The 27,083-nt window shown below is 37.4% G+C and overlaps 1 protein-coding gene across 4 annotated transcripts in view; it reads left to right on the forward strand.

The window, feature by feature from the left end:
* Positions 1-6,807: 6,807 nt before the first annotated feature.
* MTHFD2L (methylenetetrahydrofolate dehydrogenase (NADP+ dependent) 2 like) overlaps positions 6,808-27,083 on the forward strand; it is a 115,597-nt gene continuing 95,321 nt past the window's right edge. Inside the window, exons 1-5 of one of the 4 annotated variants that reach the window (XM_027769740.1) lie at positions 6,808-7,190; positions 8,364-8,548; positions 9,172-9,294; positions 21,284-21,436; positions 22,605-22,712. In XM_027769740.1, the coding sequence (XP_027625541.1) occupies positions 8,395-8,548; positions 9,172-9,294; positions 21,284-21,436; positions 22,605-22,712 (538 nt within the window). In that variant the 5' untranslated portion in view covers positions 6,808-7,190; positions 8,364-8,394. The remainder of the gene's footprint in view (positions 7,191-8,363; positions 8,549-9,171; positions 9,295-21,283; positions 21,437-22,604; positions 22,713-27,083) is intronic. The other 3 variants (XM_027769741.1, XM_027769739.1, XM_027769738.1) reach the window with 3 other exon arrangements.

Consider the following 27,083-nt stretch of genomic DNA (forward strand, 5'->3'; position numbering starts at 1 on the left):
AATGAGATTTGCTCTTAAGAAGTGCAATTTGGACGTGAAGAAACACATTGCCTCCAAGATAAAAAAAACCCTTTGCGGTCAGAGTAGAACGTAATCCAAACTTAAATTAACAATAGTGTCAAGGATCTCAAGGTTGGATATTACTTTAAAAGGCTTATCCAGGGCCAGCAGGTGGCCTGGTGGTTAAGGCGCTGGACTCTGACGTGGCCAACTGTGGCTTGAACCCTGGACTTGGCAGTTTGAAAATCATGCTGAGACTGTGTACGTGCATGTCCAAAATCCCAAGAGGAGAATAGAGAAAGGATTGTGGCATAGCTACTCCCTCTATGGTGTAATTCTCACTTTCCCTCTTACTGTCTCTCTGTCTCTCTCCAGTGAGCATATGTGCCCTATCCATCTGCTGCACTTAATATTACATCATAAACAGTTTCTTTGTTGCTATTGTTTTTTTTAAAATATTAATGGGTGCCTCATATTACATTAAATCAGTTGTCTGTAAGTAACCATCTTGCTGTTTTTCAGTGTTGAATTATTGGAAAATGTACTAATTTACCCTCAGATTCAGGTCTTTTTCTTGTCAATGTCATCCTAATCACTTTGTTTCTTTAATGATTGGAATTCTATGTAGGATTGTATATGCTCATTAAAGAGTGTACCTAGTCCCAAAAGACTACCCAAATACTCATAATTCTAAATTGAGAGCATATATATAGTTTACAATGAATGTCCTCTCCCTGCTTGTGTTGCTAGTTATGTTCAACTTTGAAATGACTGTCATCTTTTATTTAAGCAATCTTGCCTTTAGGTAAAATATTGTTGAAAAATAAATTCTTATTAATATTTAAGGAGCCTTTTACTCAGTGTTGATAACTTTGCTGAGGTAGTTTACATACTTTAGTAACTAAAAGTAGACACTATTACCAGTCCTAATGAACAGATTTGAACATTGAGGCTTAGAGAAATTAAACAGTGTCTTAAAGTTAATATAATAAACAGTGAAGACATGGCTTGGACCCACAGGATCTGTCCAGTGCTCTCCTCTGACTTATCTCACTGTTGCATTTGAACACAATGAATTAAATCTCATAGTACTTTTGAGAATCAAGAAAGCTAATTTTGCATATCTTAAATATTATTTCATCAGATTCAAAGAGTTCTTCTGTGAACTTTTTGAAGACACCCTCTTATGATGTTTTGAAGTATCTGCATCAATTCTGTGATATTAAAATATCTGTGTTTTTTATTGGCAGTGTTGCAAATATTGCTATTATTGTTGTGGTTTGTTGTCAACATTTACAGTGGAAGAAAATACTGTATTTATTACTGGTTAGTGATAAGTTACAAATGATCCATGCATGTTTATGAATCTCTTGAATTCTGTCTATGGAGTCTGAAGTTAACATCCCACACTAAGGGAATCTGACACATAGCAGCCATACATTATAATGGTTACAGTTTATTTCCTGGAAGCACAGATAAGTAGACAAGCTTATCGAAACAACACAAAATGTTGAAGCTCTTGGCATTCTGAGTATGTCTTCATCTGTTTGGCAAAAATTAGGAGCGTCATTTTTGCAAGCTAGCTAATCAGTATTCAGCCAAATCCCCTTATGTAAGGTCAATAAAGAGCCTTCACATTATTTATAGGAAGAAATGATAGGCCTTTGAGAGCTTAAGTGACTTCCAGACCTAGTTATGGTCAATCTCCCATAACTTTGGTTTGAGGTGAGTAATTTGTACAGCATAGAACTACCCATTTATTCACCCTCCAACCTACTTTTGCTGTGATTGATTGCTTCTATTTAGTACTATTCCAGCTAAGGAGAGAAGAAAGTATTAGAAAGCAAATCTCTTTCTCTTCTGTTTTTTGGGGGTCAGGCATATTTCTTTCTTTGCAGGAAACATTACCTAAGTAAGCAATGACAGGGTGCATTCCGTGAACAGTATCTGAAGGATCAGATCAACTGCACTTCTGATGTGCGTCAATGGCAAGGTGATCAGTTTTTTGACCAAATCAATTCATATTTGAGACTAAAAGGGAAGTTAAAATAATGAAAATAAGATATTTGTAATATTTACTGACTTATAAATATATTAAGGGACCTCTAAAATAATTATATTCAAAACTTTTCAAGTTTGATATTTCAAAAAATTTCTTATTAATTATATAAATATTAACTTAGTTCAACATGAGTAATTATTCTTGGCACATATTCACATACTCAAGTCAGTTTTCCTCTTAAGACTTTGATACTGATAATTTACTGGAAAATATTTTTAGTAGGATTCTTATGCTTAATTTTAAAATAAAAATCATAGCAGGTTTTTTAAAAGTTGCAGATGGACTTTTCTTTAGATAAGAGTAATTTTAATTTTGAAAGTACTTTTTCTACAAATGTCAAGTCACCTGGTACATTCAAGAGCAAACTCTGCTAAATGGAACAGTCTCAATTCTAGTTTGTTTGTTTTTGTATTGAAATGTGAAGATATTTTAACTTAATATTTTCATACATGCTATCTTTGTTTCACCTTTCAGAGTACCTTTCTTTGACAAATAAGCTAAAAATCATCAAATAAGTTTTTCATATTTATGACTTTTTAAATATGTGCCATATTTAGATAGAGTAAGATGAAAGATATTTTGATTATATTTCAAAATATTACAAAATATAAGTTTATTTGATGAAAAATGTGAACTCATCAAAGATTCTTTTTATAAATTGCATGTTTAAAATTGGGGCTATGCTATATTCATTTACTAAGGTTGCTGAAAACAAGGTACCACAATCTGGATGTCTTAGAACAACAATAATCTATACACATCTGGAAGCTGGGAGTCTTAAAGTATTTCCATGGCTGTGCTCTGTCTCCTAGTTTCTCGTTGTTGCCAGCAATCTTTAGTTTGCAACTGCGTGACTCTAATCCGTTCCTCTGTTGTTACATCTTGTCTTCCCTCTCTGTCTTCATAAGGCTTTCTGTGTGTGTGTGTGCACGCACACATGCACACACCCCTCTCTGTCTTGTTATCCTACAATCTATCAGACCCAGGATACATACCTGCTTCAGTAAACCCAGGATTCAAGCTAAACCTGGTAGACTCCAGTGACAGGCCAGGCCCTTTGGACCCAGGCTCCAAGGCAGCCCCTGTGGAGACAACCTCCAGTCTCATCTGTTCAGAACCATGCTCTAAGCCTGACCTAATGCCAGGGCAACACCCAGACTCTAGCTCCAAGCTGGCTGCCACTGACCCAGTGTCAGGTTGACATCAACAGATCCAGATGCCCAAGTTCCCCCCAGTACCAGACCAGCCTCCTTGGACTCAGGGATGGGCCCATCCTAGTGCCAGGGTGGCCCTCATAGACTCTGGTTCAAAGTTCATCCAAATGTCAGGTTAGCCTTCATTGACACAGGCTTCAGGCCAGCCTTCATTGACCTAGGCTCCTGGTCAGCTCTCATGAACTAAATTGGCAGACCGCTCTAGTGGATCTCAGCACCAGGTTGGTCCATGCAAATAGGCACCAGGGTATTCCCTGTTGATCTAGGCACCAGGCCTGTTTACCCACTGACTCAGGCACCTGGTAGACACCAGGAAGACTTTCCTGAGGACACTGGCAAATGACCCACTAAGAACCTCTGGAAAGGCTGACTAGTGAAAGGCTTTCCCTGCCAAAGCCAGTCTGTTAACATTAGAATAGGTGCTTACTTCTTTAAATGTATAGACATGAATGCAAGGCTGCAAGAATTATGAATAACCAAGGGAACTTGATACTACCAAAGCAACAAAAAATGCAAGAGTAGATGACCCTAAAGAAATGGAGCACTATGAACTGCTTAATAAGAGAACACAGGTAGACAACTAAAAGATATCAAGAAAACAATACTTAAAATGAGAAGTTCAACCAAGAGATTGAAACCATAAAAACAAGACCCAAGGGGCCAGCAGTGGTATAGTGGTTAAGGTGGTGGACTCACACATGACTAACCATGGTTTGAATCCTGAATCTGGGGGCTTGAAACTCATGTTGGGCACATGTGTGTGCATGCCCAAAATTCCAAGAGAAGAATGGAAGAGAAAGGACTATGGCATGGGCATCCCCCTGGGGGATGATTTCGCACTTCCCTTCTCACTGTCTCTCTCTGTCTCTCTGGTGAGCACAAAACACCCTATGGCAAAATCCTTAAAAAACAAACAGACAAAACATAAACAAAAGACCCAAGCAGAAATTCTGGAGCTAAAGAACACACTGACTGAACTGAAAAATTCCATAGAAATCTTCAGTGGCAGAATTATTCAAGCAGAACAAAGAATCAGTGAGCTGAGAGATAGGCTATTTAAATTTATCCAGTAAGAAACAAAAAGTAAGAAAATAAAAAAGAATGCAGAAACTCTGAAACTTATGGGATGCCATCAATGGGGACAATATATGAATGTGGGAGTCTCAGAAGGAGCAGCAAAAGAAAAGAAGGAAAAGCTTATTTAATGAAATAACAGCTTCCTAAATCTGGAGAGGAAAATGAACATCAAAATTCTTGAATCCTAAAGAACTCCAAATGGATTAAGAATACAGATTTTTTGTTAGCTTGTTTTTGTTTTTTATTTTTTTGTAATTTGCCAGAGAGAGACAGAAAACCTGTGAGCAGTTTTCTCTTTTGTAACAATCTGTTCCATGAGAACTCACCTCTTTTCATATGAGCTAAAACTCTGAGACAATATTTATCCATTCAGAGACCAGCACCACCATGATCCAATCATCAAGATTTATTTATCACCCACTAGAACTAGATTCCAAAGCATAACCTTGAGGGGACAGATTATTATCCAAACCATAATAGACTGGAAAAGACATTTCTCTCTCTCTATATATATTCCTAGCAGCCATTGGGCACAGAAATAAATGCTTAATATCCCTAGTCATTGAGGAAATGAGAATTAAAATCACTATGAGCTATCACTTCATGCCTATTAAGGTGGATATAGTCAAGAACAAGAGATAATAAGGGTTAGTGAGGATTTGGAGTAAAAGAGAACCCTTACATAGTATTGTCTTGAATTTAAAGCCATTGTAGAAAACACGGAGATCTCTCCAAAAATTAATGCTAGAACTACCATATGATCCAACAACCTTACTTCTGGATATACATCCAATGGAAATGAAATCAGCATGTCAAAGGAATATCTGTACTCTCATGTTTGTTGCAGCATTATTCACAGTAGCCAAGATATAGAAACAACCTAAGTGTCCATTAATGGATGAATGGATACAATTGGCATAAATACACAACAGAATGATTTATCCTTAAAAAAGGAAAGACGTGCTGTCATTTGTGACAGCATCTTGAACCTGCAGTACATTATGCTAAGTGAAATAAGCCAGGCACAGGGAGACAGAAACTGCATGATCTCACTTATATGTGGAGTCTAAAACAGTTGAACGTGTAGATGTGGAGTCAAATGATGGTACCAGGAGTGTTAGGTGAAGAGAGGAAATGGGGGCGTGTTTGTTGAGGGGCACAATATTTCAGTTAGATAGGATAAAAAAGCTCTGGAAAGCTATTGCACACCATGGTAACTATAGTTGATAATAATGTATTTTACACTTGAACATTTCTTGGAGAGTAGATCTTAAATATTCTCACTACAAAAACAGTATGTAATATGATAGCTATATCAATTAGCTTTAATCATTTTACAATATGTACATATATAAAAACATGAACATGTGAATATATATAATTTTTATTTGTCAATTGATGCCTTAATTTTAAAGCTGGGGTGGAAACAATGTATGTAAATATTAAAAATTAGACACAACAATCCAGTAGAGAGGCTGGCAGGTGGCGTGGTGGTTGGGACACTGGACTCCCACATGGCTGATTGCAGTTTGAGTCCCATACCTGATGGCTTGCTTTTTCACTTGCCCTTTTTCTCTCTCTATGTCTCTCTCTGGTTAATAAAAACATAATAAATAAAATTAAATAAATAATTCTTTAAAAAGATAACCTAGTAGGAAAATTGTCAAAAAAACAGGAACTTTCTAGAAGAGGAACTTCATATGATCCATACGCCTATAAGATGTCCAAACTCCAGAAATTAAAGAAATGCAGGAGAACTGCCAACATGAGGCTGATCTGACCAACTTAGCAAGACTCTGTCTGAAAAGAGTCAAATATGGTGGTGTTCACCTGTAAGCTCAGATACTTGGAAGGTTGATTCAGGAAAATTGTGACACAGCAAGACCCTATCTTTAGAAGAAATACATTGTTTTGTTGTTATTAAAACTGAAGAAATGCTTTCAAACATGGTCTGGCACAAGAATCACCTATGAGAGCTTGTTAGACATGAAGATTCCAGAAATTACCCTGAGAGAGATTCAGAATCACAAATATGGCTGTGAGATCTGAGACAATGCAAGTTTAGCAGGCTTCCCAGGCAATTTTTGACTTACGTTTCCATAGACCACATGGAATTCATTTCTTAGCAGAACTATGTTTACATTAAAATGGTGTGAACCTAGATGAATGCTATGGGCCACTGGTGTCGGGCCGAAATGGCAAATTCTTGATCTAGTTCTACTTATATGTACACACACCTGCTAGAGAGGGCAGTTGAATTATTTGAAAGAATTGGCAAGTTTGTATTTTGTGTACTGGCTAATAGTTGTGATGCCTAGCCTCAATAGAAAATTAAAACCATACATACACTAAAAATATTTAAGGAGATCTGAAGACTTTCTTTCCCTCGCCTCATTCTCTTCTGCTCCTTACTCTTCCTCCTTTCCTTCGGCATTACAATATTTATTGTCCTCCATTTTGCATTTTGTGTAGCAATCCTACTTTCACCAGGGTTTCCAACAGCAAAAAGACAGGAGCAACAGGAAGAAGGAACCATTTTCTATTTTTTGGAAGACTTTTAAAGAAACACAGTAGGAGCAATAAAATTCACTTTTATGTTTGACATCACAGAAAGCAGAAAAGCTGTCCTAAAATGTGTTTCTTTGTGCTTTTCCAGAAGTAGTTTACGCCATCTACAAAAATATATCACTTCTTACCTTCTTCAGTAAAATATTTATAAGTTGCCAGGAAATAATGCTCTGTGCAGTTTTTTCTGTTAGAAATGATGCATGGTTTGGGGGAGTAACAGAGCCATCCGATTCCCAACCGGACCCTTACCACCATCACTGACAAGCATGGTGAGACTGAGAACTCTTGTCAGGGAGTTGACCTGGGACTGTGGAATAAAACTTTCCCTTGACTAAGTTGAAAGTGTTGTGTAGTATGGAGTTTATGACTTCAGGGTCTTGTATGAGATGTATTGACCAAGAGTGAACTGATTTGATTTAGCCTTAGGGTTATAAGCCTGTGGGGACACATATATATGAATGTAGCACAGCTTTGAAGATGAGTGCCAGTTTTAACTGTACCATGCATCTTCCTCTTTGGAAAGAATAGAACTTTTAATAAAGCTGGTAATGACTATAATAGTCCAAATTAAGGGAGAGAAAGAGAGAGAGTCAGTTGTCTCTTGGTATGTATGAGAGGTTGGTTCTAGGACCCCTACAGGTACCAAAATCCATGGATGCTCAAACTCTTTATATAATGACATAGTACACTCAGCCCTCTGTATCCTTGGGATCTACACCTGCAGATTCAGAACCTGCATATATGGAGGGGTGAGTCTGTGTGCATGTGTAAATGACAGGTGTGTCGAAATGTATGCTATAGGTAACATCTTAGTATGTTTAGGTTACTGTAACAGAATACGTATTATAGAGTGGTTGGTGTGGGTGGCTTATAATCAACAGAAATTTAGTTTTTACTGTTCTAGAGGCTGGGCAGCCCAAGATCAAAGTGCCAGCAGAGTCAGTGTTTGGTGAAGGCCTGCTTCTTAGGCTCAAAAATGGCAGTACTTTTGCTGTGAGGGAGCTGCCGGGAATCTCTTGTAAAGACCCAGATCCCATTCGTGAGAGATCTACCCTTATGATTTAATCGCTCCACAAAAGTCCCTACTGGGTCGTTGGAAAAGTCATGACTATTTTTCTATACTAATGTGTCATGAATTTTCTGGCAGCCCACTAATACCGTACCATTGGAGATCAGGGTTTTAGCATGTGCGTTTTGGGAAGACACAAGCATTCCGTAGTAGATAGAATATAATGTAGACCTGAAGAGTTGAGATGGAATCCTTCACTAAAGTATAAATGTGTCTCTGAACCTGAGAAAAGTGTGTCACACATCTTTGGAAAGTGTCAAATTTAGGGTGTTCACTTGGAGAAGCATAGATGTTTTGTTCTTTCTTTCAATTTATGCATTAGAATATTCTTTGTTGTCTTTTAGTATTACAGTTATTGTCTTGTTTTCCATAGACACGAAGCTATTATTATCTCAGGAACTGAAATGGCCAAAGAAATCCAGAAAGAAATACAGCGAAGTGTGGCATCATGGATTTCCCTTGGGAACAGAAGACCTCACCTCAGTATCATCTTGGTGGGCGACAACCCAGCGAGCCACACGTATGTCAGGAACAAGATGAGGGCTGCCTCTGCTGTAGGTGGGTATGTGTTTTTGTTGTAATTATTACTTAATATGTTTTCTGTTCTTACTTCAAAGAATAATCATTCTGAATGATAATTATAAGTGCTATTTGAGTAATATTTATTACTATCATTGGTTATTTAATTAACAAAACTTATGTTAATTTCTTATGATGTTCTTTCAGATTTCATGTAGAATCAATTGAGTGTGATTTCCTCATCTAGGATGTGATGTCAGGGGGCATACTTTACATTTAAGAGGCCCATTTTTAGTACATCTTTAATGACATAGTGAATGTGGCTCGTTGAGTCTGTCAAACTTTGCCTAGTAGTGATGGTGGTAGTGGTATTTTTATTCTCTTTAAATCTACTAACAGTAATATCACAAATAAATGCAAGTCGTCACATTGGCTACTGAGCCAAAGAATGTGTGATGTGTGAATCAAGAGAAGCCCATGACAGATCCCTCCCGGGCGTGTTGATCATGGTCTTTGCAGAGGGGCCTTTCCTTCCAGTGGCATGGGAGTGTAAGAAACCAATCAAAAAAAAGGAAAGCGATCGAATGTTGTGAGACAACATTGATGGAAAATCTGCACCATAGTTAGTCAAGTGATTTTCTCCCTGCTTGCTTTTCTTCCAGGGATCTGTAGCGAGCTCATTCTAAAACCTAAAGATGTTTCTCAGGAAGAACTTTTGGATATAACCGATCAGTTGAACATGGACCCAAGAGTCAGTGGTATATTGGTACAGTTACCACTGCCAGGTACATAATGTTCTTTTATATATTACTTTGGTTAGAGAAAGAGCATCTTCCAACATTAAATCATGATACCACAGGCACTTTATAAAATATGTTCATGAGGGCGCTAGCTATTATATTAAAAGTGGGTACAATGAGTGATGGTTTCTGAATGATTGTGTTTACCTTAATAAAAACAACGGTACAAATAATAGTCACTGGCAATACATACTCTCCTTGCTTTTACAGTAGTGCAGAACCATAACATGGACTGCACAAGCTGAAACCCGGCAAAATGATCTTAATAACTAATGGAAAAAATATATATTTTTTGTGACCTTTAAGAATTTTTGTCAAGGCATGAAAAACTCCCACAGTGGGTATACAAATGTATAGGGAAATGAAAAAATAGTAGAGTGACTATTTATTCAGTACGCTGTCATTTTAAACATTAGAAACGTTGAGATTGAACTGTTTGTTGTTTTGCAAAATCCTTGTCGAGAGTAGTTTGAACAGTGTTTCCTGACTTCTTTTTATATAATTTATGATATAGGAAAAGCGTATTTCTATGCTTTAGTAATTGATTTGTGATTCCTTTCTAAGTTCAGATTCACTTCCAACATTTTGTCCTTTTACTTTCAATGTCATGAAATATTGGAGCAAGTGCCTTTCGTGCGAAGATTTATGCTAGTGTCACTTCCTCTGGGACACTGTCATCCACTTTGTCAGAATCACTTGCTTCACTTATGTGAGTCAGTTCACCTTCACTCAGTTCCTCCAGCTGCATAGTTACATCTCTCTCAGGACACAATGCCAACATTCCTAGTCAGCCATTTCTTGTACAATGCCATTCACATTCAATTACACTCTTGGGGAAGTGACTTCATCTTGTTTTTTTTTGATTATTGAGCTTTTTTCGACATAATTCTTTTTTTTTTTTTTTGAGAGGTTTTTGCTATAGGGTGCGTGCACTCACCAGAAAGACAGAGAGAGACAGAGCTCATTTTGCCGGGCTTCAGCTTGTGCAGTACTGCACTACTGTGAAAAGCGAGAAATCACCCCCTGGGGGGATGGCCATGCCACAGTCCCTTCTCCTCCATTCTCCTCTCGGGATCTTGAGCACACACACACACACACACACACACAGACACACACACACACACACAGTGTGAGTTTAAGCCACCGGGTCGGGGACTTGAACCGTGGTCGACTACATGGGAGTTCAGCGACATAGCCATTATGCTAACTGCTGGTCCCTCGACATAGTTCTTAACTTCACTTCATGAAGGCCTAAGTTTCTTTTATCTTTACTTTGTGGTTACCAGTTTTAGATTTACTCTATCCAATTTTGCATCCAGCATTATCATAGTTTATTTTTCTGCCTTACTTTCATGTTTATAGGCCAATACCATGTGTTGGTTATCCATTTGTATAAATTGTCAAGTGCATTTATCTCTGGACATAGGGAGATGATGCACTCTGGGATGTTTATGTTTGAATTGAATAACAAATGTGTGGTGACCAGTTGTCAGCAACTTTGAAAGAATTGCCACGATTGGTCACAGATTGTGATGCTCATCTGTTATTTACATAGTGATTGGTGGACAGAAGATCAAGCAGCTTTTAGTTAATATAGCATAGTTAATATAGCATAATGGCTAAAATTTGAACTGTGTGGTTGGGGGACTGATATTATTTTATTTGCGGGTCTGAAATTCATACGTATTTGCACTGTGCAAAGCAAAGACAGCTGGTATAGTATATGTTACAGTCATTTTGAAGTTTGGAGTTCTGTAAGTTTTCATCAACAATCATATGACCTGCAGAGAGTAAAGATATATGGTGGGATCTTTATATGGTATTAATGTTTTCCTTTATCCTATCACATAGTTTATATCTTACTATATGTTATAGGCTTTGTGTTGTTTAAATTATATCAATAATTTTTGCTTCTAATTCTTTTCCTCAAATATATCTGCCCTGAAAAGAAAGCAAGTTGGAAAGGATCTTAAAAGTTATCAAGAGTTGGGGCTGGCTGGTAGTGTGGTGGTTAAGGGCTCTGGACCCCCATATATTTGACAACAGTTCGAGTCCCAGACCTGGTGACTTGCTTTCTCACTGCCCCTCACCCCACCCCATTCTGACCCTCTCTGGTCAAATTAAAATCAATCAATCAATCAATCAATCAATAAATAAAGTTAAATAAAATAATTCTTTAAAAAATAGTTATCAAGAGTGCCTGCTGAGAACAGTGCTCTGACAGTTAATGCTATACATTCTTCATGTTAAAAATTAGTTTGGATGAGGCCAGCCCTGTAGCTCAGTGCTTAATTAGACTGGATTCCACATGGCTGACCACAGTGCAAATCCTGGCCCTGCAGGTGGGAAAAACACACTGGGTACGTGTACATGTGTGCACCCAGAATCCTGATGAGAATGAGGAATGGGGGAGGAGAATGGAGGAGAAGGGATTGTAGTGTGGCCATCCCCCCTGGGGGGTGATTTCTTGCTTTCTGTCTTTCTGTTTCTCTCTGGCGAGTACATGCCCTGTAGCAAAAACCTCTCCAAAAACAAACAAACGAACAAATAAAAACCCCCAAACAATGTGTTGTATACTTGAAAATTGCTAAAAAATTAGATTTTATGTGTTGTATGTGTATGTGTGTGGTATCTTTTTTTAAATTATTTTTTTTTATAGACAGGGTCTTAACATGTCATGATTCTCTCGCATCAACCTCCTGAGTAGTGAAGACTGCAGTCGTGCACTATAGTGTGTGACTATAGTGCTAGTCCGAGAAAATAAATGTTAAATGTTACCACCCCCTAACATAAGTAGGTGATATGTTGGATATATTAATTAGTTTGATCCAGCCATTCCATAGTATATACTTATATCAAAACATCATGTTGTATACCATAAATATATACTCATTTTTATCAATTAAAAATAATTTTAGAAATTAAGTTTTCCAACTACATTGTGTCTAATTTGTCACAGATTTATAACCATATTAGATTTATTTTCTCAATAAAATCATATTCATATCCACAGAAATGTTCCTCCTATACAGCAACAGTCCTCATTTGGTGAATTTACAGCTATCTGCCAGTAGATGGCACTGGTGATCTATCTGTATTTCAGACTAAATTGAGTCCTGTGTTCATTTCAGAGGGAGAATCAAAGCCAAAGGGACCATGGTGATAAAAATCTGGAAACCCTGAGAAAGAGCAGTTTTCTATCTAACCTAAAGCCAGTAGATACACAAAATGACAGTGGCTAATGTTTATTACCGTAAGCATTTGTTATTGTCAAGGCACTTTTCATCTATTAGCTCACTGGATCTTCATAATAGTCCTGTGGAGTTGGGCTATTATTAAGTTCATTTTACTGATGAAGCATTTGAGGTGCAGAGAAGTTGACTTCCCCTGAAGATCACAGAGCTGCTAAGTAATTGAATGAGGATTGAATCTAGAGAGTCTGGATCATCGTGTTTTTTGGTAAACCCAACATAGAAGAGACGAAGCAAATAACCATTGGTAGTCTTGATAGCAATATGAACTTCAGCCTGCCATTTTTTGACCACAGACATCTTGTCATGGGTAAGATCCATGCCATGGAAGTTAGGCAGTTTTTGTCCTGACCATCCTCATTAATTAGCTCGATTCCCTAAAGATGACTTTGTCATTCTATAGATCAACAAGGCTCACTTCAAACGCACAGCCACAGGCCATCAGATGCAATTTTGGTTCCTTGAGTTCTACGTTGAACATAGCAGTTGCTTTCACATCATACCAATATTGTTTTAGAAAATGGATCAACCACTTTCTTCTTGGCTCCTTTTTTGCTGCCTTTTGTAAGGCGCATATTCTTGCCAGCTGCTATGGTGCTACTCAGAGAGTCAGAGGGGCAATGCTAATATCCAGAGCCAGAGGGGCAATGCTGATATCCTTTTTTTTTTTTTTTTTGAAAGATTATTGCTATAGGGAACGTGTGCTCACCAGAGAGAGAGAGAGACAGACAGACAGACAGACAGAAAGTAAGAAATTACCCATGGGGACAGACAGACAGACAGAAAGTAAGAAATCACCCACGGGGGGTGGGGTGGGGAGGGGGGCGGTTAGCCACGATACAATCCCTTTTCCTCCATTCTCCTCTCAGGATTTTGACCATGTACACACACGTGTCTGGTGTGAGTTTCAAGCCTCCGGGTCTGGGACTTGAACTGTAGTTGGCCATGTAGGAGTCTAGTGATGTAACTGTACACCATCTGCTGGTCCTGAGGCCAATATTCTTAACTATGTTAGTGTCCTCACCAGCAATGTGTGCTTCTTATATGGTAGACACTCCTTTGTGTGGATTACTCCATTTACTCCTCTAACACCCTTATGCAGTAGGAATTATAATTTTCATTTTAAAAATAAGGGGACTAAAACACAAAAAAGGTTAAGTGACTTGACCAATCTTACCTGTTAGAGCATGGTAAGCCCAAGACCTAAGCCCAGGGTGTCTGGTTCTAGAGCCTGCCTTTTTAACTTTGCATTATATTATACTGCCTCTCAGAATAGTGAGAGGCATTTTGAAGTATACCATAAACACATATGTTTCAAATATTCACATACCAGTTCTAGTGCATGTAACTATCACCTAGACTAGAATTTCATGGTCTCCCATCTGTTGTCTCTGCTTCTATGCTAGTGAGATCAGAAGTCATTTGTTAATCACTCTCTGATATGTTCAGCAAGCCCTGGACACCAGCCTTCATGTTTAATAGAAGTGGAACTCACTGGTCATTTGGTAGATTGGCTCTCCAGAAGTGAGTTAAGGTATCTTCTGCTGTCCCTCGTAGAGCTGTGGTAGTGAACAAACGAAACAGTGAGCTAGTGAACAGAGGCAATCATGCTAGTCTGTTTTACTCCAGTTTTTAATAACTTGGTTAATTAATCTGGATTCCAATTTATTTCATTATTAGAAATGTGAGGTGATTTTTCTCAGGGCACTGTCTCGAGTAAAACAAATATCAAATTCTAATTCTAATTCTAATGTTGGAGGACAGATTTGTCTGAGGATTAAACAGAATATGCAAGCAGTTTTCATGCACTTCATTTGGGTAGAAAGCAAAGAAATGAGGTAGAATTCTGTCCTATGTAGTAGTACTGGGTCTGTCACCAACTGAGCCCTGTTTATGTTCAGAAGCTATGTGACTTTGGTCAGGATTGAGAGTGCTCAGAATATAATTGTGTGTCTAAAGTCACATGGCCTAACTATTTGTCCTAGAGCTGGTCCTAAAGCTAAGGAGAAAAACAATGATAATATACAGATGCTTTCTTACACCTGACTGTGCATGGAGTATATCAGTATCAATAAATGGTCATTTTGTTAAGGTGAGAAAGATGTCTGTTATTATTCATGTTAAATGATGTTTTTCCTCACAAAATAGGCATTACATTTGCTTTTAGTTTTTATTGAGTTGTGTGTATTAAATTGACACTATATTAAAAGTTAGATCTTTGGTGGACGATGTATTTGTATGTAGAAAATATCAAAAATATAAAATTCTTAGACATAAATTTAACAAAAATGTGAAAGAACTATGTAGTGAAAACTATGAAACAGGGACCAGTAGTTGGCATAATGGCTATGTTGCTGGACTCCCATGTAGTCAACCACAGTTCAAGTCCTGGACCTGGTGGCTTAAACTGATGCCTAGCATGTGTGCATGCATGCCCAAGATCCTGAGAGGAGAATGGAAGAGAAGGGATTGTAGCATGGTCATCCCCCCGGGGGGCGATTTCTCACTTTCTCTCTGTCTTTCTGGCAAGCGCACATGCCTTAGAGCAAAAACTTCTCAATAAAAAAAAAAAAAAAAAAAAAAAAAAAAAAAGAAAAGAAAAAGAAAACTCTATGCTAGTGAGATCAGAAGTCATTTGTTAATCACTCTCTGATATGTTCAGCAAGCCCTGGACACCAGCCTTCATGTTTAATAGAAGTGGAACTCACTGGTCATTTGGTAGATTGGCTCTCCAGAAGTGAGTTAAGGTATCTTCTGCTGTCCCTCGTAGAGCTGTGGTAGTGAACAAACGAAACAGTGAGCTAGTGAACAGAGGCAATCATGCTAGTCTGTTTTACTCCAGTTTTTAATAACTTGGTTAATTAATCTGGATTCCAATTTATTTCATTATTAGAAATGTGAGGTGATTTTTCTCAGGGCACTGTCTCGAGTAAAACAAATATCAAATTCTAATTCTAATTCTAATGTTGGAGGACAGATTTGTCTGAGGATTAAACAGAATATGCAAGCAGTTTTCATGCACTTCATTTGGGTAGAAAGCAAAGAAATGAGGTAGAATTCTGTCCTATGTAGTAGTACTGGGTCTGTCACCAACTGAGCCCTGTTTATGTTCAGAAGCTATGTGACTTTGGTCAGGATTGAGAGTGCTCAGAATATAATTGTGTGTCTAAAGTCACATGGCCTAACTATTTGTCCTAGAGCTGGTCCTAAAGCTAAGGAGAAAAACAATGATAATATACAGATGCTTTCTTACACCTGACTGTGCATGGAGTATATCAGTATCAATAAATGGTCATTTTGTTAAGGTGAGAAAGATGTCTGTTATTATTCATGTTAAATGATGTTTTTCCTCACAAAATAGGCATTACATTTGCTTTTAGTTTTTATTGAGTTGTGTGTATTAAATTGACACTATATTAAAAGTTAGATCTTTGGTGGACGATGTATTTGTATGTAGAAAATATCAAAAATATAAAATTCTTAGACATAAATTTAACAAAAATGTGAAAGAACTATGTAGTGAAAACTATGAAACAGGGACCAGTAGTTGGCATAATGGCTATGTTGCTGGACTCCCATGTAGTCAACCACAGTTCAAGTCCTGGACCTGGTGGCTTAAACTGATGCCTAGCATGTGTGCATGCATGCCCAAGATCCTGAGAGGAGAATGGAAGAGAAGGGATTGTAGCATGGTCATCCCCCCGGGGGGCGATTTCTCACTTTCTCTCTGTCTTTCTGGCAAGCGTACATGCCTTAGAGCAAAAACTTCTAAAAAAAAAAAAAAAAAAGAAAAAGAAAAAGAAAAGGAAAAGAAAACTATGAAACATTCCTGAGAGAAATTAAAGAGGGCCCAAATAAATGGATCAGTCTACCATTTCATAGATCAGAGGACTAAATATTGTTATGTTGTCGGGACCAATAGATGGCATAATGGTTATGAGTAATGAAAGAAGAGATATGGGAACTATAAGAAAGAATGAAAAAGAAATGTTAGAAATAAAAAAAAACTATAATAGAAATGAAGAATGCTTTGAAAGGTTCAACTGTAGACTGAAAATGGCCAAGGAAAAAATCAGTTAGGTTAATGTCATGCCAGTAGAAACATCTTAAACTGAAACATAAACAGAAAAAAGAAGATATGAAAACCAAAAAACAACAACCCAGAACAGAACATTAAAGAACTGTGGGATATTTTTAAAAGTTGTAAATGTACATGTGATTGGAATACCAGAAGGAGAAGAGAGAAAAGAGTGGAAAAAATATTTTAAGTAATAATAGCAGAAACTTTCTAAAATTAATAGCAGACAAGAAACCACAAAGGACCCCAAGCTTTATAGATACCAAAAATTCTCAAAAGATTTGAACACTTTAGCAGAAGAAATACAAGTGTAAATAATCACATGAAACTAAAGTCAACATCATTAGACATTTGAGAAATCCAAATGAAAACTATAATAAGTTACTGCTACAAACCTATTAGAATGACTGACTTTGAAAAGACAGTCAATCATATCGTGTAGTGGTCAAAACCAGTGAAAATGTAGAATACACTTATGTTTTGCTAAAGGACTTGCAAAGTGGTACACTTTGGAAAATAGTTTGGTGGTGTCTTAAAACATTTATATGAACTAACAATTGGCCCAGTTATTCATGCTACTTATTTGCTCCAAAGAAAAGAAAAGGAAATATGTGTTTATATATAGATTTGTGCATAGATATTAATAGAAGCCTTATTTTTAATAGGCAAAAACTAGAAAACAACCCAGATGTTTACCAGTAGGTAAATGGATAAATTTTGGTATATCCACACATTGGAATATTACTCAGCAAAAAAAGGGATAAAATATTTTTGTATGCTGTAGTGTGGATGAATCTCAAAAAAACTATGCTGAGTGAAAGTATCTAGACAAGTGAGAATACCTACTCTGTGAGTCCATTTATATAAAATTCTATGAAATTCAAACTGATGTTGAGTGGCACAAAGCAGATCAGAGGTTCATTAGTCTGCTTGAGCTATCAAAAGAATCTACCATAGAATGAATAGCTTAAACAGAAGAAGTTATTTTCTCATAGTTCTGGAGGCTAAAAGTCTGAGATCAAGGTGCCAGCACTTCAGGGTTCTGGTGAAAGCTCTCTTTGTAACTAGCTTCTCTCTGTTTCTTCACATGATAGAAAACCTGCAAGATGTCTTTCTTTTCTTTTCTAAAATTTGTTATAGGACTTGTGTACTTGCTGGAGAGACAGGGAGAGAAAGAGGAAGAGTGAGAATGAGAAAGCATCCTCCACCCTCACCCCGGGAAGATCATCACTCTACAATCCCTTCTCTTCCTCTCCTCTCTGGATTTTGGGCACTCACACACATGCACTCAGAGTGTTTTTCAAGTCTCTGGGTCCAGGACTCAAACCACACAGTCAGCTATGTGAGATCCAGCCACCTTAACTATCACATTACTTGCTTAACCCCAAATTTTTGTTCTCTGATAATTACTGTTTATACACAGAAAGACAGTTGTTTTCTGTATGTTGGTTTGTATTCTGTGATCGTGCTAAGTTGACTTCATTAGTTCTAGTAATTGTTTTGTAAATCCTTCAAAGTATCTGCATAAACAACTATGCCATCTGTGACTAGAGAGATTTATTTCTTCCCTTCTGATCACTATACCTCTTTTTAATTTTTCATATCTTATTATACTAGGTAGGATTACCAACAAAACATTAAGTAGAAATGGCATAAAGTGGTCATCCTTCCCTTCTTTTTTTTTTTTTAGGAATTGTTTTATTTAATTTTATTTATTATTATTATTACCTTTTCAATTGGACCAGAGAGAGCAAGAGAGAGGAAAAATGAGAAAGCACGCTGCCAGGTCTGAAACCACAGTTGCCATGTAGGAGTCCAGCACCGTAACCACTATGCCACCTGCTGGCCCCAATCCTTCCCTCCTTGTCTTGAGAGAAGTCGACTATTTCACTCTTAAGTATGATGTTAAGTGTAATTTTCTTTTGTGTAAATGTCTGTATCAGATTGAGGACTGTATGCTTATTTCTCCTTTGCTGAGGCACAGCTGCAATCTCTGCTCAGTCCTTGCAGCCTTAGATGGGTTTCTTGGGATCTGCTTCCTTGTGTGTTATTCAGGGGTCAGTCAGAGACTTGGGAAGAATTTCTATATACAATACTCATGTCTCCTCTCTGTGGCTTTCTTCTTTTCTTGACATATTCCTTCAATCTTCCAAAAGTGACAGGAGCCCCTAAATTCATTCTTTCATTTATTAACCCGTAAGACTGCATATTGCTATATAAATTTGAGCTGCTCTGTGGCTAGAAAAGCTCCAGAACAATACAATCTTTCAGTGACATTTCTTTCTTTCAAAAGTTTATTCTTCTCCAGTTTTTTTCTGTTGTTAGTATTGTTTTCTGATAGTTACATTTGTTTTTAAAATGAGATTTTCAAAGTTTGCAATTGTTTTCTGTGAGAAGTTTAGTTCAATGTAACTGAGTTCATCGTTACTAGAAATGACAACTGCCTTTTAAAACCGTGTGGTCACGTGGTCCCTTAGGAGAATATGGCATTTAAGAAAATATTTCAAAGAAGGGAGGGGTTTCACCCAACACGACAGATCTTGTTTTTGTTTTTGGAAAAGCTTTGCAGGCATGCAGAAGGCTACAGCCAAGGGGAGAACATGACTGGCGTTCTCAAGGAACCAGGAGGCTGGTATGATATTAGGACATTGTTAGAACAGGAGAGTGGCCAGTGATGCGAACAGACAGATAATTTAGGGCTTTGGAATAGAACGGATCATCCCGGGCCTGGTTTACCATTGTAAGGTAAAAGCATTGTGGAAGAGTGGTGTGATCACACATGCATTTCAGAAGTACAATCTTACTGTTTTCTTGTGAATAGACTGAATGGAGCAAATGAAGAGACAGGGCACTAATCAGTGGACAGTGAGGACAGTGAAGTTCTAGATACTTTATGAAGAAAGGTCCTAAGTTTGAGCCCCAGGGCTCCCTTTACATACTGGGTATGAGTGTGGCTGTCTGTGATCCAGGCTGGGTCAGGCTGGGGGGGTGGATTACAGGTGGGAGTGTACCTGTACCTCTCTCTCTCCCTCCCTGGGAATATCATAAACTAAAAAGAAAAAGAAACTAGTTTAAGTCCTAACCAAAAAAAAAAAAAAAAAGGCACCTTTTTGAATATATTTTTTCTTTTCATTTATAAAACTTTTGATTTTATTGTTAAAAAAAACACTATAGCACTTTTGCATAAGTTGTATGTGTCTGAAAAAATGATTTACTATCATCCCCATAGTCACTATGATTTGGATTAAAAAAAAAAAAAAGAGGGAACCACTGTTTTGTCCTCATACATTAAACGTCTAATTTCTAAAAAGGTTTGTTTCCATAGAATCTGTGTAATGACCTTTTGCTTAGAGAAAACAGATGGAGATTTACCTTGCTAGACATTATTGAATAAATGCAGTTATTGAAAGCGACCAAGTATTGATTGGAGAGACATTTCAAAAATGGTTTCCATTTGAATATGATGCAAATGACTACTTTGATGTATTTGAAGGATTTTGGTAGTCTCCTAATGGTAAATTTGGATCTACTTAAAGAAAAGTGGCAGCAGTCACTTTTAGAATATAAAAGTTATCATATCCGTAGCATAGCTTTTTGACAGCAGTTTGAAGGTGGGCTTAGGTCATGATTTTTAAATTTGTCTCAATGTTATCCATTGCATAATGGACAAAGAGCACATTACATATCAAATATACTTTTATTTCAACATATTGAGCCCGGGTAAATCGCTGAGTTAATAGGAACCTAAGCTTCTCTGCATAGGGTAGTAAGCCTCTTTCCTATTTCTGTGCTTACTGCTTACTATTTAAAATGAGATGTTTGACATCCTGTATCTCATTTGATTAGTTCATTACTCAGGTTATTTTTTTCCTCCATATAGCAAACTAGAGTGATATTTTAGGTTGAGTGTGTTATTGCTTATTTTTTTTCTTTTTTCTTTCATGTTTTTGCCGCAGGACATGTGCACTTGCCAAGAGAAAAAGAGAGAGACAGAAAATGAGAAATCACCCTTCAGGAGGGATGGCCATGCCACAGTCTCTTCTCCTCCATTCTCCTCTCAGGATTTTGGGTGCAAAGGTACACACACAGCATGATTCTCAAGCCACCAAGTCTGGGACTCAAACCGTGGTCAGTCATGTGGGAGTCCTAACCCTCACATCATCTGCTGGCCCTACCTGCTTGTGTTTTATACTAGTTTTTTTGTTATGTCATTTAAGAGGAAGGGAAGAACTAATGAGGGTGCTTACAAAGCCCTTTTAATCTGCAGTGCTTAAAGTATTTAGGAAAATCCGGTGAGTGGAAATGTAACATAGAAACACGGATTTAAACCCTCTAACGATGCAACGTACTGAGGTAGAGACAGAACACTTGTCTCTTCTCAGATTTTATAATATCGTTTTATTTGACCTATTTTTCCTTTTCACCAGTCCAGCCACTCCGGCTCTGTAACAGCATGTATTGTAACGGCAGATCATTATTGCCATCACTCAAGAACTCTTGGGTATTTCAGTGGCAAGAAGAGTACTGATTTTACACCTTTCTTGCAGCTGAATCATATGTAATTTCGGTCATCGGTCCCTGAATTTTGTCAGACTTCCAAGTAAGTAACAATTTAAAAATGAAACCAGTATCATTTACTTTTCAGATCACATAGATGAGCGAACAATTTGCAATGGAATTGCCCCAGAAAAAGATGTAGATGGATTTCATATTATCAATATCGGAAGGCTGTGTCTTTATCAGCAGTCTCTCATTTCTGCTACTGCCAGCGCCGTTTGGGAAATAATCAAAAGAACAGGTGGGTAACAGGTGGTCCGCAGGACCTGGGTGCTGTGTGCTGAATGAGCATTTGTGCCTTGCCTTGATAGAACCACATCAGTCCTTTACAGTGACAGAAAACGAGAAGCTGCAAATGTCAGTCTGTGGAAAGGCATTAAGTTATAGACGTCAAAGTGTAACGCAAAGTAAAATAACAGGAAGGAAATGTGTCAGGAAACAGCTGCAGTTGCAATACGCAGGGAGTCGATTTCCAAATCGAACCGATGTCATCCTACTTTTAAACTATAAACTGCATGTATTTTGATAAAGACCTTTTAAAAATGTCTTATATTTTTCTTACTTAAAAAAAAAAAACTGATCATATATGAACCATCTCTCTTGGCTAAGGTTTTCATTCTAAACATTGACCCTTGAATTGATTTAGATGCAATATTGTTCTCAGAGACTCTCGAGGTGTGTAGAGATTTTTTCCTGACATTTACTGATCCCAAATGGTTTCGTATGTTGATGATTTTCTGTCTTTCTCTGTCACTGTCACTTCCTTTTCTGGCAGCATCTACTCCTTTCTAATCTGCTGTTTTGTTGAGCAGTAGAGAAAATTTCCAAGGGAAAGCAAATCCTAAAACCACTCTTAGAATATTAGAATTTGGAAAAACCTTAATTTTAACTTCTTTATTTTACTCATGAAGCAACAGAACCCAGAAGAGATATTCTGTTGAAGATGCAGGCTTTAGCTTTCGTGCCCTTTGAAGTCTTTCAGTTTAGTGCTCTTGCCTATGTAGTAGAGTACATTAACTTTGTGAAAAACACTTTTTCCCCCTTCGTTTTGTTTCAGCTGTGCTCATTTTGATCCCCAATTACACTGACATTGTTGTACTTTGCTTAGTTTGTAATTAGTCTTTAATATACTTTAAGCCTCTGCACTTTGAACTGTTCATGTTGAAAAATAATTTCATGGCAACTGGAAACTGTTTGTGGTTTTTAAATGAGGGCATAATCAGAGAGAAAGTGACAAATCCAAAGAGCATAAAAAGAAAATTTTATAAATAACAAATGTGGACACCATATAGACAAGTTAGACAGTAATCCAAACGTAATTCAAACTTTAGGAAGATGTTGCAGTCGGCTATTCAACTGTTAGATGTGCTTCTTATTGACTCTTCATTGGTCAAACTTTGTATTTTAAGGAATTGAAACATTTGGGAAAAATGTGCTTGTGGCTGGAAGATCCAAGAATGTAGGAATGCCCATCGCCATGTTGTTACACACGGATGGAGAACACGAGCGGCCGGGAGGTAGGGGGACCTCACAGGTTCTTCATACTCTTGCATTTCTCTTACCTCTGACATCATCAAGTAGTGACTTTCATAATGCAACTTAGCATGTTCATGTGTTTATGCAATTAAGGTTTTTGAATTCCTCATTAAATGACATAAGAGCCTTGAAAGTAAATCAAGGAATTACATGTACTAGTGGACCAGCAGATGGCACAGTGGTTAAGAGACTGGATAATACATGGCCAACTCTGTGGTTCAAATCCTAGACCTGGAGGCCTGAAAACATGCCAAGCATGTGTGCATGTGTGCCCAAAATTCTGAGAGGGGGATAGAGGAGAAGGGATAGCAGTGCCATTCCCTCTGGGTAGGAGCTTTCTTACTTTCTCTCTCTGTCTCTCTCTCCCTGGCGAGTGTATGTACCCTATGTCAAACAAACAAACAAACAAAAATCCCTCCAAATGATTAGGAATATAGATACAAAGAAAGATGAAAAGCCACTAGATACACAAAAGTGACATGCCTTAGAAAATAGCAAACAAAGCTGATAACCTTGGCATATAAAACCTGGATATAAAATTCCTAAAATGGGAAGGTCTTGGTACTTCAGAAGTCAGCTTGTTTACTGTGTAGATGAGGAAGCTAAGGCATAGAGTCGTTAACCAATGATACAGGTTAGGCAACTAGTCATTGAGCTGCGAGGAGTAGTGATACTCAGATTACTAAGAAATTCCAGCAAAATGTTATGGTAGCAAGAGCATTTGTTCACATTCTCCAGGTGCCTGTCACCAGACACCTTTATCTTAAGACCTTGGTTTCTTTAGAAACTTAATAGCTGGATTCTGGGTAGTTCCCCCAGGATGGGAATGGGGATGGGATGGGATGAGAAGGAACCACAGCCAAGGCATGATGGGGCTTCATGTGTGATTATCTGAGTCAGTTGTAAGTAGAGGGCACAGGGTTCCCCAGCTTATCACATCTGCATTTTGTCTCATTTTAGGGTAAAAGATTGCTATTTTTAAATTTTTAAATTTTTTTTTTACCATAGGAGATGTATGCTTTGCCAGAGAGCAACAGAGAGAGACAGAGAGAGAAAGTGAGAAGTCACCCCCGAAGGGGGTGACAACACCACAATCCCTTTTCCTCCATTCTCCTCCTGGGATTTTGGGCATGTACACATACACTCCTGGCATGATTTTCAAGCTGCCAGATCCGGGACTCAAGCTGTGGTCAGCCATGAGGGAGTCTAGTGTTTTTAATACAAGTAGTTATTGAGCTACATGTGTTTTAGGACTTTTTACTTTTTATTTATTTATTTATTTTTTACCAATTATTACTCCTAATCATTTTTAAATGCTAACTTTAATATACTATAAGTATTTAATTGATTTCTTTCATTCTAAAGAAGGCAGACACTTCTTTGTTTTCCGATATTTAATTGGAGTGATAGACACTCATGTGCTCGGGCACAACACACACACATACACTTGTCTGTGCACACACACCATATAGATCATATATTGGGTCGTTGGGAAGGTCATGACAGATTTTTGCATAGAAAAACATACATGACTCTCTAGACAACCTAATAGATTTATCATTAACTTCGGTGAATTCCAGTTTCCTAATCTTGGTTGACATAATACATATGAAATACTTTTTTGGGGAACATGCAGATGGTGTCATGATTATGTTGCTAGATTTCCATGTTCTTAAATGTGTCTTGGATCTGGAGGCTTAAAACCCACACCAGGCACGTGTATGTGTGTGCCCCAAATCCCGAGAGAATGTAGACGAAATTGTAGTATAGCTATACCCCCTGGGTGGTGATTTCTCATTTTCTGTCTCTCTGTATCTCTCTGTCTTTCCAGTGAGCATATGCACCCTATAGCAAAACTCTCTCTCTAAAAAAAAATAAAATAAAATAAATAAAAAAGAAAAACAATGGAAAATTACACCCAATGGTAACTTATCTAAAATGATGAGGCTTTTCAATATTATTTTTCCTTTCTGAACCTAGAGATTTAAATATTGCCAGGTATCAATATGTATATTTATGTAATAGTAAATTAGCATCTGACAGTGACTTCGAGGAATGTTTTGAAAAGTTAGTTTTGAAGAACTTTTGAAAGGCCATATCTGGTGACATGACAGTATTCATGGTATCCACCTCCAAAGTTGCATTGCTGGTTTCATATTCACTTCTGCCTTGTTGTATTAGTGCTTATTTATTAATAGATATCTCTTAGGATACAGTAAAGGCAAACATTCATATTCACCTCTGTGGTTAAGCAAGATAAACAACAAGGAAAGTTTACCCACGTACAGCGTTTTACTTGGAAATTTTCGACTGAGTCAATAAGCAGTTATATCTTGATTTTTCAACATTTTATTTTCTTATTTCTTGAATAACATAATAAGTAGAATTATGTAGCTCTGTGGTTTTGCTCAGTAATTTCTCATAAATTACCTTATTTAGTTCTCAATAATTCTGGCATGTATTTTTATTCTAATTTTTTAAGAGAGGAAAATGAACTTTTGAGACTTCAGAGAAGTCTCTCAAGGGAGTGGTTCCAGAACTGAGAACCAGGTTTTCGCTGGGTAGTTAGGAGGATAGATGTGGAGCCAGGCCTCTCCATTGCCAAGCCCTTAACCTTGAATGTGTCATTTAATCTGTGCAGCCTTCACTTTTCTCAGCTGTGAAATGCAGGCAATATTAATATCTCCTTCACATGATTATTGTGCAATTAAATGAGATAGGGGTTTAAAGCATTAATTATAGTGCCTGACACATAGTAAGTTAAGTAACCCATTGATACATGAAGCTGTGGCTATTACTAGTAATTTCATTATTATATTTAAGTTTATAATCTGTAGCCATATTAACCAACAACCATAGCAGATCATGATATGAAGTTCATGATGTACGTTTTACTTTTATTTGAAATTTTATTTTCTTTTCTGATGAGTTTTTAATTTGATTTTTATATGTCCTATCGGAATAAACTCAGAATTCACAAAGGTTTATAAAAGGGCTGCACAGGGGCACAGTGATAAAATACAATGCTCTTTGAGGCAGACTCACTTAGGGAGGTTGCCAATTGGCATTTGAGACATCAGAGTACATTGGACACGTTTGTGCCATGATATGGGCCAACTGAAGCTAAGGGTGATTTGCAGAGTCAAGGCCCCGTTGGGAGTACTGGATCTCCAGATAGTAATTTGCATTTCACCTTTTCTTTTAGGTGTCATGTATTATATGCTAATTTCTTGATACATTTCAATTTGAATTATTTGTCCACTAAATGCCCAAGAAAATTAATTTATCCTTTTATGCACCTTTAAGCTACATGATCTTATAAACCATATTAATTTATTTTATAAAAATGTCTGTGATGTATTTATAGATGAATGCATAGAATTAGTTATAATACTGATTATTTATAAGTCAGATAGTTAAATTTACCTATATCATATGTTAGCTGGGTGCCGTTAGAATACTAGTAAATTTAAAACGTAACAAATTATACCAAAAATGAAATTGGAAGGTTTGCAACATCAATGGTGTTTAACTGTCATGCATATTTAACAGGAGTGTGCTGATGTACATTAATATAATGAATCGTTGAGAGCTGCTTACTGAAAAGTCAGTCTGTGGGAAAGTTAATATTTCAAATGTCCCCGTCTGTTAGAGTAGTAATTATGTGCAGTGACTGTGTGCATCGTTAGCTAATGGAGATAATGGAGGAGGATTAACTCGGCAGGTTCGTGTCTATGGAACCTGTACTAATGACATTCACAGTGCTGAGAATTCGGCTCACAGTGTGCATTTCTCTGCCGGAAGAGATTTAGAACCCTAATGATTCATATTGTTTTAAAGCCAAAAGTAATTGCACTAGGAGAAAATGAGCCATATTGTAATTTCGGTTGGTTAATATGTGTCTACCCATGGCTAGATTTAGTTTTGATATTAAGCACATGGATCCCAGCTGTGTTGTGAGAAAGAGCTTCTTTTAATTTTCCAAGGGCTTGAGGCTTGAGCTAGGTAAAGGGTTGATATTAAGCACATGGATCCCAGCTGTGTTGTGAGAAAGAGCTTCTTTTAATTTTCCAAGGGCTTGAGCTCGGTAAAGGGATGGGAATGTGCTAAAAATCTTGAAGTAGAGGGTAGTGCTGACACAACACAGCAAGAAACAAGGAATATTTTCTCCTGTTGAGGCTGTCACTGAAGACTGCGTAGAGAATGTGGCATTTGAGCCAGCATGTAGGTTACAGAGTGAGAAGTGGCTCCTATCCCCTCTAAGCTATACTCTTAATTGTGGTGATGGTGAGATAAAGGAATATTATATAGAAGTGTGTGTGCGTGTGTGTGTGTGTGTGTATATATATATA

This window comes from Tupaia chinensis, unplaced genomic scaffold (genome assembly GCF_000334495.1).
Source record: "Tupaia chinensis unplaced genomic scaffold, TupChi_1.0 Scaffold000086_1, whole genome shotgun sequence".
Lineage (NCBI taxonomy): Eukaryota > Metazoa > Chordata > Mammalia > Scandentia > Tupaiidae > Tupaia > Tupaia belangeri.